At 42.8% G+C, this 12,749-nt stretch overlaps 1 protein-coding gene across 1 annotated transcript in view; it reads right to left on the bottom strand.

Moving 5' to 3' along the window:
- Window positions 1-535: 535 nt before the first annotated feature.
- LOC136612119 (uncharacterized) overlaps window positions 536-12,749 on the bottom strand; it is a 44,950-nt gene continuing 32,736 nt past the window's right edge. Inside the window, exons 2-7 of the mRNA XM_066592237.1 lie at window positions 11,515-12,148; window positions 10,143-11,068; window positions 6,184-6,817; window positions 4,814-5,739; window positions 2,430-3,063; window positions 536-1,201 (exon numbers count right to left, since the gene is read on the bottom strand). Of these exons, the coding sequence (XP_066448334.1) occupies window positions 1,198-1,201; window positions 2,430-3,063; window positions 4,814-5,739; window positions 6,184-6,817; window positions 10,143-11,068; window positions 11,515-12,131 (3,741 nt within the window). The 5' untranslated portion in view covers window positions 12,132-12,148 and the 3' untranslated portion in view covers window positions 536-1,197. The remainder of the gene's footprint in view (window positions 1,202-2,429; window positions 3,064-4,813; window positions 5,740-6,183; window positions 6,818-10,142; window positions 11,069-11,514; window positions 12,149-12,749) is intronic.

Genomic DNA, 12,749 nt, shown 5'->3' with positions numbered 1-12,749 from the left:
TCTGAAAGATGTTTTAGAAGTGGAGAGGTGGGGCAGATATTTCTCATTGTTATGGGAAAACAGTGGTACCTCGGGTTACGAGGGCCTTAGCTTGCAAGTTTTTTGACTTGCGAGCAAGCTCCCTCCTAAATTTTTGCTCTGATTTACGAGCAAAAATTCGGGGGGAACTAGCCTGCTTGCAAGTCAAAAAACTCGCAAGCAGAGGCTGAGGGGGGAAGTCTATACTCACCTGTCGCCGGTGTGTCGTCCTCCCGATGGTCTGCGGCGCTGCTGTAGGCTGTCGCTCCCTCCTCCACGCTGACAGAGCATTGCTTTCTGGATGTGGGGCTTGAATGCCTCGCCTCCAGCAAGCTTATGCTCTGATTAGTTAACTCAGCGCGGCGTCAGCCAATGAAATCTGGCGCTGGGTTAACCAATCACAGCCATTTAATGACACCATCCAGCCCCGCATCCAGAAAGCAATGCTCTGTCGGCATGAAGGAAGGAGCGACAGCCTGCAGCAGCGCCGCAGATCATCGCAGAACGCCGAGGGAGGTGAGTATTGATTTTTTTCCCACTTGTAGTTAGTTTCCCCATTGAATTGCATTGGAACGCATTAATGGTGTTTCAATGCAATTCAATGAGGAAAAGTGTTTTGACATACAAGTTTTTTGCCTTACGAGCTCAGTCTCAGAACAGATTAAACTCGTATGTCAAGGCACCACTGTATGGGGTAATTCAGGCTTTTGGAGACTAGTGAAATGTTTCACACAATCCTATCTAACCACCTTTGTCCCCTATGATGCACAATGGGGCATAAAAAAGCAATTCTTCAGTCTCACTGCAAGCCTGCACGCATAAACTGTTTCTGGAAAAGCTATACTTCTCCTTTCAAACAGTTTGAGTAGAAGCCAGTAATCTGAATGAATACATAGTATAGAACTTTTTCAATATTTGGGAGAGTTTTATTACTTCTTTCCTGAATACAAAATCAACTCAATTCAAAGTTATGTGACATCACTAAGTATATGGAACAAGAACTAGGAGGTATCCCCCCCCCAACCAAAAGCAATTGTAGCACCTATAGATGGCGCATCCAGGAGTCCACAGATATTTCACACTCTTCTTTTTCTTCTTTTCTTTTTCTTGGTCATTGTTCTTTAAGATTTGGTCTTTGTTCTTGATTTTCCCAGTTTTATTCCCTCTTCTCTTTTTTTGTTATCTGCATAGTTAGAACTGAAATTGTTATGCTGATAAAGATATGGCTCTTAGGGCTCCTACCCACCTGCGTTTTTATAACGCTGCGATATCGCTGCGGTTTTTTAATGCGATTGTCAGTGGGACTTTCTAATGCATCGCAAGTTTGTGCGATGCGTTCTTAACATTAGAAAGTCCCATTGACAATCGCGTTAAAAAAAACCGCAACAATATCGCAGCGTTATAAAAACGCAGGTGGGTAGGAGCCCTTATAGTTCAATTGGAAAATAGACAAATGTGATCTCCCTTCCAATCTAGAGGAATGTTGTTTTGACAAAGATAACTATAGCCTTGTTCCAGAGCTTATCAGACTGTTTTGGGGGGCTTTATAATCTATAACTACCTACTCCTGATTAGTCCTCATTGATCTAAGATGATCAGTTGTCTGTCCAGCAATCTGCCTCCCTGTTTTATTTGTTTGTCCTATTGTAATGTTAAACATGTTTGGATATATGTCCATGTCCTAATAAAAAAAAGCTTTTCTTTTGCAACAGGGAAGCATTAGTAGCTTGCAGTTATTCCCCTTCCCCTTACTTCACTGCCATTTCTAAAGATCTGATACAGTTAGGACTATAGATGAGCGAGTATACTCGCTAAAGGCAATTGCTGGAGCGACCATTGCCTTAGTATCTCCCCCGCTCGAGACGGAAGATTTGGGTGCCGGCAGCGGGCAGGGAGCTGCGGGGGAGAGCGGGGCGAAACGGAGGGGAGATTTCTTTCTCTACCTCTCTCCCCCCCCGCTCTCTCCTGCTGACAGCCGCTACTCACCGCTCCACCGCGCCGGCACCCGAACCTTCTGTCTCGAGCGGGGGAGATACTCGCTAAGGGCAATGCTCGCTCGAGCAATTGCCTTTAGCGAGTATACTCGCTCATCTCTAGTTGGGACAATTGCTCTGTTTAGTTAGCGTTCAGCCAAACAGGATATATTGTGTAGTCTGTAAACAGCCATTTCTCTTGGAGCTTAATAAGTACAGACTGTTCTCTTGTTTTGTGCTTTATATGTGGTGTTATTGTCTGTTTTTCCTAAGCACTGTGCCTACCACAATTGGTCCTGATTACCCACAATATATAGAATATGTATACGGCATACAAAGTGTACATTTCCATGATGGCAGGTTCATTGTTTAATATAATGATACCTTAATATCTACATTTCCAGGTAATTAGATACATTATGAAGTGTGTGTACTTACTCATGGCACCAAGGTGTCTTTGGCATGTGGTCACTCACATCAAAAATTCCCTTTTCTCCATATCTGGCAGTGAAATACACTCCAGCAACAGAAGTTATTTTGTTTCCAGGAAAGTGGAGCAAAACATTATCTTGCGTGTGGCTATTGGACCAGTGCCAGGCTTGGGCTCCGATAAGAAGACCACCTCCTTCTCCCAAAAAGGATACAATCTCTCCAGCCTGACTGTCATCATATCCTGGTATACAGAGTACTCCCAAATCATTCCTTGGACCAGAGGTCTTCTCCACTTTGTATCCAGATCCAGACAGAGTCTTCTCCAAATTGGTCAAGCTCTTATCAACACCAATTACATGTTTTGAGGATGGATTAAGCCAAGATATTGCATTCTTCAGGAAATCCATGAACGAGGGATCATCCAAATATGATTCATGGCTCGTAATCACCACTCGTCCTTTTCCGTATTTAGAAGCAGCGATAAGGACATGTTTTTCAGGACTCACTAGTACTGGGAATGCTGTGTCGCCAGTCAGAAGGAGCTGGCATGGCACACTGATCCCAGAGAAATCTAGGCTTCTGACACCTTTGACAAGGGAGTAGTAATCTTCACTAGAAGGCATACTGTATTTCTCACATCCTGAAATAAAAATATAATTTTGAGCACATTTTTAGAAGCATGATAAAAATTGTCTTTAGTACATTTCCTTACATGTGAATCTACTAGGTTAAATGAAAGAAAGGTTTGGTACTATGTTAACCAGTAGAGGTTAGGTTACTTGGCTACTAGGTTATGTATGTGTAGGTGTATACATGTGTGTGTGTGTGTGTATAATGTTAGAATTGAAGTTCAGCTGATGGAGTGGCATATTCATACTACTAAGGGCCCTTTCACACGGGCATATGCGGGTTGTACCTGATATACTTGGGCACAACTCACATTGGACAACACATAGACACTTTGTCTGTATACTGTCTGATGCAGTGGGTAGTGCATATTGCATGTCCATTCCTTGTCCGCGATATAGATTAAAATAGAACCTGTTGCAGTTTTTTCACGATGACTATTGCTCCATGTGAAAAAATACCTGTGTGAATAGTCTAATTGGCTATAATTGGTCTACATGCTCTCCATGAAGTACTCCAATAGCACATGGACAAAAAATAGGCCCATGTGAATGTGCCTCAAGAACAGTGAAATTCTGAGAGCTATGTTCAGTCGTATCTAAAACCCAGAATAGGACCCAGTTGTTGGAGCTGGGGGAGTGAATGGCAGCTGCTTGGCAATATATGAAAAAAAAAAGCCAGAGGCGTACAGATTTGAACAAAGTCTATTGTGTTGGAATAAACATTCTTCATGGTTCAACGATCTAACCAAGAACATGGCGATCCTGTGAGCTAAGTTCCCCCTTTAGGCTTTAAAGACCAAGCAATTTTTTTTCATTTATTTTAAATTCTCATTTTAAGAGCAATAACTTTTTATTTTTCTGTTGACTTGGCTGCACTATAATAGATTTTACAGCACCATTAATTCCAGGGTGCTGTGCATGGAAAAAAAAAGCTTAAGTACTTAAACGGGTCGTCCAAGACAAATATTTTCTGTGAAACAAAATAAAAATAGTTTACACTCCTCTCTCCCTGCTTTTTGCAAATCCCTTGTCAGCAGTTCCAGGCATTTACTGCTACATGTTGATTACAGGCTGCAGCAGCATGTGTATGGGACGTCGCAGTCCACTACAGCCAATGACATAGCTCAGTAATCAAGCGCTGAGCTCGGTCATTGGCTGCAGCAGCCTGGGAGGTCCCTTGAACAAACTGCTGCAGCCTGTAAACAACACATTAATGCAGATACCTGGAGCTGCTGATGGGGGAATTTTGAGGAAGCAGAGATAGGTGAGTGTAAGTTCTTCAGAATTTTTTTGCTAAAAAAGCCATTTTGCGGAAAAGGTTTATCTCGGACAATTCCTTTAACAAGACAAAAACATAAAGAATGAGTGACAGCATGGCACAAGGGGAAAGATGACCTTATCCATAAGGGCTAACAATCTACAAAGGAAGTGGGAAGGAAACAATACTGTAGGTGATAATAGAAGCTGCTTGTTTGGTAGTGTGGTATCAGCAGTGTTACTTTAGGTTATAATTTCCCTAGCAGAGGTAGGTTTTCAGGCTCTTCTTGACGTTTTTGAAGGTCGGGGAGACACTGATTGTTTGTGGTAAACCGTTATAGTACAGGGATGCATAGGGGGCTGAAGGGTTATTTTTTAGGGGTTATAAGTGGTATTTTTTAAAGGCACTATTATAGCATACATATCAATTTTTGCTTACTTTATTGATAAATAATGGGTTAACATTATTATAAGTATACACTTTAGCTGGTGTAAATACATTACCTAAATATGTGGCATCAATTTCCACTGCAGCGGAGGGGTCATCCTGATAATTCAGACATCCGAGTTCATACGCTAGGTATATAATGAGAGCTTCTTTGGAATTGTTTTCTACTGGATGTTTTTTAATGATATTGGGTAAATTACATCCTTGCACCAAATGTAAAAGCTCTTGCCGTATTGATGAAACAAAGGGACTTGCTGGCAATTTCAAAAAGCTTGCCACATCATTTCTGAGCTGTGACATCCAGGAGCTCAGAGGTGGTTTTGGCTCAGTTCCACTCTTAAGATCCCTTAAGAGTTGACACAATGCTCTAAGGAAGTGATATGTGTTAGCGGCTTCCTGAGGATCCAATGCTTTATACACTTTTTGCTTAATTGTCCTAGGCAGAATGGTGATTCCAAGTTTGTTAAGAATTTTATTGCCTGGGTATTGAGAAACTGCATCTGGATTGGAGTAGGACCAGTGCCAAGATTGTCCAGCAATTAGAAGACCTCCTCCTTCTGCCACAAACTGCTGGATTTTTTCTGCTTCCCCATCACTGTAAGATGTACAGCAGTAGACACTGAGCCCAGGAACTAAATCAGACAATACACAATCTAAGCCTCCATTCTGCAAGATCTGGGTAAGGTTTTGCAATTCTTTATTGACACCAATCTTTCCCTTTCTGCTCATGTCTAACCAAGAAATTGTGTTTATGGTGAAAGTCTTAAGTTCAGGTTTAGATACAAGGGATTCGTGTGCCTCAACAACAATACGACCTTGGCCATAGAAGGCCGCACCAACAAAGCATTGAGAGTTATCAGTCATTCCAACTGGAAATGTCAATGGCCCATGAAGCAGAAGTTCTGAAGGAATACTTTCCCCGCTGATGTCCAGATTGGTAATACCTTGCAGAAGAAGCCTTAGTTCTGTTGAAAAGTCCACACTGTAAATAGAGAATAATCACAAACATCAATAATCTACTGTATAACAGGCATCTTAACTCACTGAGATGACAGGAGCCAAGATTTCCAAATATGTCTATGTCTATTGAAACCATAACACAGTCTTGTATCAGCTGCAGCAGGATTTGTCTTTAACTTATGATGGGGATTGTTTGAGTCAGCAGTGGTATCCTTCATTCTGACAGGAAGAAGAGCATTGGATACAGCAGAATTCTTCCTGTCATAACTATATGTGGTGTCACTGTCCCTGTCTGTGCTAAGCACTGTGCCTACCACAATTGGTCCTGTTTAGCCACAATGCATAGAATATGTACAAGGTATACAGATATGAATTTCCACGATAGCAGATTCATTGATTAATATAATGATACCTTAATATCTATATTTCCAGGTAATTAGATACATTATGAAGTGTGTGTACTTACTCATGGCACCAAGGTGTCTTTGGCATGTGGTCACTCACATTAAAAATTCCCTTTTCTCCATATCGGGCAGTGAAATACACTCCAGCAACAGAAGTTATTTTGTTTCCAGGAAAGTGGAGCAGAACATTATCTTGCGCGTGGCTATTGGACCAGTGCCAGGCTTGGGCTCCGATAAGAAGACCACCTCCTTCTCTCAAAAAGGATACAATCTCTCCAGCCTGACTGTCATCATATCCTGGTATACAGAGTACTCCCAAATCATTCTTTGGACCAGAGGTCTTCTCCACTTTGTATCCAGACCCAGACAGAGTCTTCTCCAAATTGGTCAAGCTCTTATCAACACCAATTACATGTTTTGAGGATGGTTTAAGCCAAGATATTGCATTCTTCAGGAAATCCATGAACAAGGGATCATCCAAATATGATTCATGGCTCGTAATCACTACTCGTCCTTTTCCGTACTTGGAAGCAGCGATAAGGACATGTTTTTCAGGACTCACTAGTACTGGGAATGCCGTGTCGCCAGTCAGAAGGAGCTGGCATGGCACACTGGTCCCAGAGAAATCTAGGCTTCTGACACCTTTGACAAGGAAGTAGTAATCTTCACTATAAGGCATACTGTATTTCTCACATCCTGAAATAAAAATATAATTTTGAGCACATTTTTAGAAGCATGATAAAAATTGTCTTTAGTACATTTCCTTACATGTGAATCTACTATGGTATGTATGTGTAGATGTATATGTGTGTTTGCATAATATTAAAGTTATAGTATCGCTGCTGGAGTGGCATATCTGTACTACTAACGGCCCTTTCACATGGGCGTATGTGGGTTTTGTCTGAGATACTTGGGCGCAACTCACATTGGACAGCAAATGGACACTCTGTCGGCATGCTGTCTGATGCTGTGGATAGTGAATATTGCATGTCCGATTCTTGTCCGCGATATGGACCAGAATAAGACATGATGCAATTTTTTCACATTGACCATCGGTGCGTGTGAAAAATAAAACCTGTGTGAATAGTCTAATTGGCTATAATGGGTCTACATGCTCTCCATGAAGTACTTGGACAGTATATGGATGGGAAATACACCCATGTGAATTTCCCTTTTGCCTAAATTACCTGTTTTCGCATTAAAGACCAAGCATTTTTTGTTCATTTTTTTGTATGCTCATTCCCAGAGTGATAACTTTTTCTTATTCTGTTGATTTAGCTGTGCTATAATAATGTTTAGAACATGATTAATTCCACAGTGCTGTGCATGTGAAAAAAAGTTTAAAGGGGTTGTCTCGTGAAAGCAAGTGGGGTTCAGCACTTCTGTATGGCCATATTAATGCACTTTGTAGTATACATCGTGCATTAAATATGAGCCATACAGAAGTTATTCACTTACCTTTCCTGCGCTGGCGTCCCCGTCTCCATGGCTCCGTCTAACTTCAGCGTCTAATCGCCCGATTAGACGCGCTTGCGCAGAAGGATCTTCTGCCTTCGGGTCTGCCCGGCAGCAGCGGCATTCTGGCTCCGCCCCCTTCTACGCGTCATCGCGTAGCTCCGCCCCATCATGTGTGCCGATTCCAGCCTCCTGATTGGCTGGAATCGGCACACGTGACGGGGCGGAGCTACACGATGACGCGTAGAAGGGGGCGGAGCCAGAACGCCTCTGCTGCCGAACCGAGCCGAAGGCAGAAGACCCTTCTGCGCAAGCGCGTCTAATCAGGCGATTAGACGCTGAAGTTAGACGGAGCCATGGAGACGGGGACGCCAGCGCAGGAAAGGTAAGTGAATAACTTCTGTATGGCTCATATTTAATGCACGATGTATATTACAAAGTGCATTAATATGGCCATACAGTAGTGCTTAACCCCACTTGCTTTCGCGAGACAACCCCTTTAAGTACTTAAAGGGGTCATCCAAGATAAAACCTTTATGTGAAAACTGCTGCCCCATGGCAACAAACAATAAAGAACTTATGTTGCGGCTTGTTGGTCGCGACAACGTCGTGGCATGATGGCTTCAACACAGGTTGCCTTGTTAAGCAGGTCAAGGTTTAATGTATCATGTGCAGAGTCTACTGGTGCTGTCTGCCTTTGCTGCAGGAATGCATGCTGGATTAGCCATGCCTGGGAGTAGGGTGGAGGGGGGGGTTTCTATTCACTCTGCCAGTTTTCAGGTGCAGAGTGGCTATATAGTCTCTCCCTTTCTGGTGAGCAGTGCTGTTTATTCCGTCTCATAATGGAGAAGTGGAGTTTGGAGCTCTGCTGTGCTGGGTGTTTTTCTACTTACAGATAAGTAGCTGCGGGTTCTTTTTCAGTTTGTTTTGTTGCTTTTCATTCCTGTTATTGTTTTGTGTGTCGCTTCATCTCTCTAGGGATTGCTATAGGGACAATCAGGGCCCAGAAGGAAGACTGTGGGGCTGCCTTTTATCGAGGCAATGTCCCCGCTTTAAGCAGGGACCCATCACCTCCCTGCTAGGTTAGGGCCAGGCTTCCTTCCCTCTCCCTGGAGTGGTGCTACCGTCCCGCATAGCTTGGTGTGCGGCTTTTTACAACTGTGTGTACGTTCCCTGTTGCCGTGCTGAGTGTAGTACTATTGTATCGCCCGGGCTTTACATCTGTGCTACGTATTTCAGTTGTGGTGCGCACTGCTCTTCGTGCATTGTCTATCAACTAAAGTAGTCATGAACATCACCCTGCATCCGTTCTGTGTGTGGTGCTTGTGAGTCGCATGGATGTGACAGTTGACACTCTTTTCTCCCTGCTTCCTGCAAATCCCCCGTCAGCAGTACCAGGTCTTTGCAACGACATTTTGTTAACAGGCTGCAGCAGCATGTGTATGGGACATCAAAGTCAACTACAGACACTACAGACAATGACATAGCTCAGTGATCACATGCCAAACTCTGTCATTGGCTGCAGCAGCTTGTGATGTCCCTTAAACAAGCTGCAGGAGCCTGTTAAAGACACGTCATTGTAGTTACCTGGACATGTTGATGGGGGAATTTACAGGAAGCGGAGAGAGGTGAGTATAAGCTCTTCAGATTTCTTTGGCCATAGCCAAGCCATTTTGCAAAAAAGGTTTATCTCAGACAACTCATTTAACAAGACAAAAACATGAAGAATGAGTGACAGGATGGTACAAGGGGAAAGATGACCTTATCCATAAGGGCTACCAATCTACAAGGGAAGTGGGAAGGAAACAATACTGTAGGTGAGAATAGAAGCTGCTTGTATGATAGTGTGCTACCAGCAATGTTACTTTAGGTTATAATTAGAGATGAGCGAGCGTACTCGGCTACCTACCCCTTTTTCGCCCGAATACCGCGATTTTCGAGTACTTCCGTACTCGGGTGAAAAGATACGGGGGGCACCGTGGGTGAGTGGGGGGTTGCAGCAGGGAGTGGGGGGGGGGGAGAGGGAGAGAGAGAGGGCTCCCCCCTGTTCCCCGCTGCTACCCCCCGCGCGGCCACGCCTCCCCCGCCCCCCGGCGCCCCCCAAATCTTTTCACCCGAGTACTGAAGTACTCAAAAATCGCGGTGCTCGATCGAGTAATTACTCGAAAAGAGTAGGTTCGCTCATCTCTAGTTATAATCTCTCCTGCAGAGTTAGGTTTTCAGGCTGTTCTTGAAGGTGGAGCCGCTCTGATTGTTTGTGTTAAAGAGTTATAATACAGGGATGCACAGAGGATTGAGGTGTTATTTTTGGGGGGTGATAAGTTATTTTTTTGTAAAGGCACCATTTTGGGGTACATGTAAATTTTTGCTTACTTTATTGATAAAAATTAGCCAACTCAAGCTTGACTCAGCTTTCTATCCTTCCGAGGTTGGTAAAATGAGCACCTAGCTTGGTGGGGGGTAATAATTACATTACCTAAAAGCGCTACGGAATAAGTTGGCACTATACAAATAATAAGATTTATTTATTTTTATTTATACACTTTAGCTGGTGTAAATACATTACCTAAATATGTGGCATCAATTTCCACTGCAGCGGAGGGGTCATCCTGATAATTCAGACATCCGAGTTCATACGCTAGGTATATAATGAGAGCTTCTTTGGAATTGTTTTCTACTGGATGTTTTTGAATGATATTGGGTAAATTACATCCTTGCACCAAATGTAAAAGCTCTTGCTGTATTGATGAAACAAAGGGACTTGCTGGCAATTTCAAAAAGCTTGCCACATCATTTCTGAGCTGTGACATCCAGGAGCTCAGAGGTGGTTTTGGCTCAGTTCCACTCTTAAGATCCCTCAAGAGTTGACACAATGCTCTGAGGAAGTGATATGTGTTAGCGGCTTCCTGAGGATCCAATGCTTTATACACTTTTTGCTTAATTGTCCTAGGCAGAATGGTGATTCCAAGTTTGTTAAGAATTTTATTGCCTGGGTATTGAGAAACTGCATCTGGATTGGAGTAGGACCAGTGCCAAGATTGTCCAGCAATTAGAAGACCTCCTCCTTCTGCCACAAACTGCTGGATTTTTTCTGCTTCCCCATCACTGTAAGATGTACAGCAGTAGACACTGAGCCCAGGAACTAAATCAGACACTACCCAATCTAAGCCCCCATTTTGCAAGATCTGGGTAAGGTTTTGCAATTCTTTATTGACACCAATCTTTCCCTTTCTGCTCATGTCTAACCAAGAAATTGTATTTATGGTGAAAGTCTTAAGTTCAGGTTTAGATACAAGGGATTCGTGTGCCTCAACAACAATACGACCTTGGCCATAGAAGGCCGCACCAACAAAGCATTGAGAGTTATCAGTCATTCCAACTGGAAATGTCAATGGCCCATGAAGCAGAAGTTCTGAAGGAATACCTTCCCCGCTGATGTCCAGATTGGTAATACCTTGCAGAAGAAGCTTTAGTTCTGTTGAAAAGTCCACACTGTAAATAGAGAATAATCACAAACATCAATAATCTACTGTATAACAGGCATCTTAACTCACTGAGATGACAGGAGCCAAGATTTCCAAATATGTCTATAAGTCTATTGAAACCATAACACAGTATTGTATAAGCTGCAGCAAGATTTGTCTTTAACTTATGATAGGGATTGTTTGAGTCAGCTGTGGTCTCCTTCATTCTGAAAGGAAGAAGAGCATTGGATACAGCAGAATTCTTCCTGTCATAACTACATGTGGTGTCACTGTCCCTGTCTGTGCTAAGCACTGTGCCTACCACAATTGGTCCTGATTAGCCACAATGCATAGAATAAGTACAAGGCATACAAATATGAATTTCCACGATGGCAGATTCATTGATTAATATAATGATACCTTAATATCTATATTTCCAGGTAATTAGATACATTATGAAGTGTGTGTACTTACTCATGGCACCAAGGTGTCTTTGGCATGTGGTCACTCACATCAAAAATTCCCTTTTCTCCATATCTGGCAGTGAAATACACTCCAGCAACAGAAGTTATTTTGTTTCCAGGAAAGTGGAGCAGAACATTATCTTGCGTGTGGCTATTGGACCAGTGCCAGGCTTGGGCTCCGATAAGAAGACCACCTCCTTCTCTCAAAAAGGATACAATCTCTCCAGCCTGACTGTCATCATATCCTGGTATACAGAGTACTCCCAAATCATTCTTTGGACCAGAGGTCTTCTCCACTTTGTATCCAGACCCAGACAGAGTCTTCTCCAAATTGGTCAAGCTGTTATCAACACCAATTACATGTTTTGAGGATGGTTTAAGCCAAGATATTGCATTCTTCAGGAAATCCATGAACGAGGGATCATCCAAGTATGATTCATGGCTCGTAATCACTACTCGTCCTTTTCCATACTTAGAAGCAGCGATAAGGACATGTTTTTCAGGACTCACTAGTACTGGGAATGCCGTGTCGCCAGTCAGAAGGAGCTGGCATGGCACACTGGTCCCAGAGAAATCTAGGCTTCTGACACCTTTGACAAGGGAGTAGTAATCTTCACTAGAAGGCATACTGTATTTCTTATAATCTGAAATAAAAATATAATTTTGAGCACATTTTTAGAAGCATGATAAAAATTGTCTTTAGTACATTTGCTTACATGTGAATCTAGCATGCTATGTATGTGTAGGTTGTGTCTGAGAAAGACACAATGGACAGCAGATGAACACCCCTTCTGCATGCTGTCTGATATTGCAAGTGTAGTGGCCCAGTGGGTCCTATAGAACATTCTGTTTCTCCTTTTCTTCTAAGCCTAGAGCTTAGCCTGATGTCAGCTGTAGTCCCATTGGCTGATAGTCAGATTCATTTTCACTGGTGCATAGTCCAAGGGCGGGAAAACAGCAAAACAAGTCCCTATGCAAAAACGGGAGGAGTCCAAGAAGTGTGGGAAAGAAATAGAGATGTGTTCAAATAAGAGACACTAGTGGGCGACAAACAAAAATAAGTTTCCAAAAATCCCTCGGGATAGGAATTGATGCAAAGAGTGTAATGACACAAAACCACGTTTTGCTATTGAAGCTATGGTTGTATGTATGTATTTTCACTCAATGATAGTTCTAAAAACTATGTTTCTGAACAAAGAGGCAGTCCATCACTTGAATATTAGCCAATGGAACTCTGTCGTTCTT

This window comes from Eleutherodactylus coqui, chromosome 2, assembly GCF_035609145.1.
Source record: "Eleutherodactylus coqui strain aEleCoq1 chromosome 2, aEleCoq1.hap1, whole genome shotgun sequence".
Taxonomy (NCBI): domain Eukaryota; kingdom Metazoa; phylum Chordata; class Amphibia; order Anura; family Eleutherodactylidae; genus Eleutherodactylus; species Eleutherodactylus coqui.
This window is presented reverse-complemented; position numbering and strand designations above follow the sequence as displayed.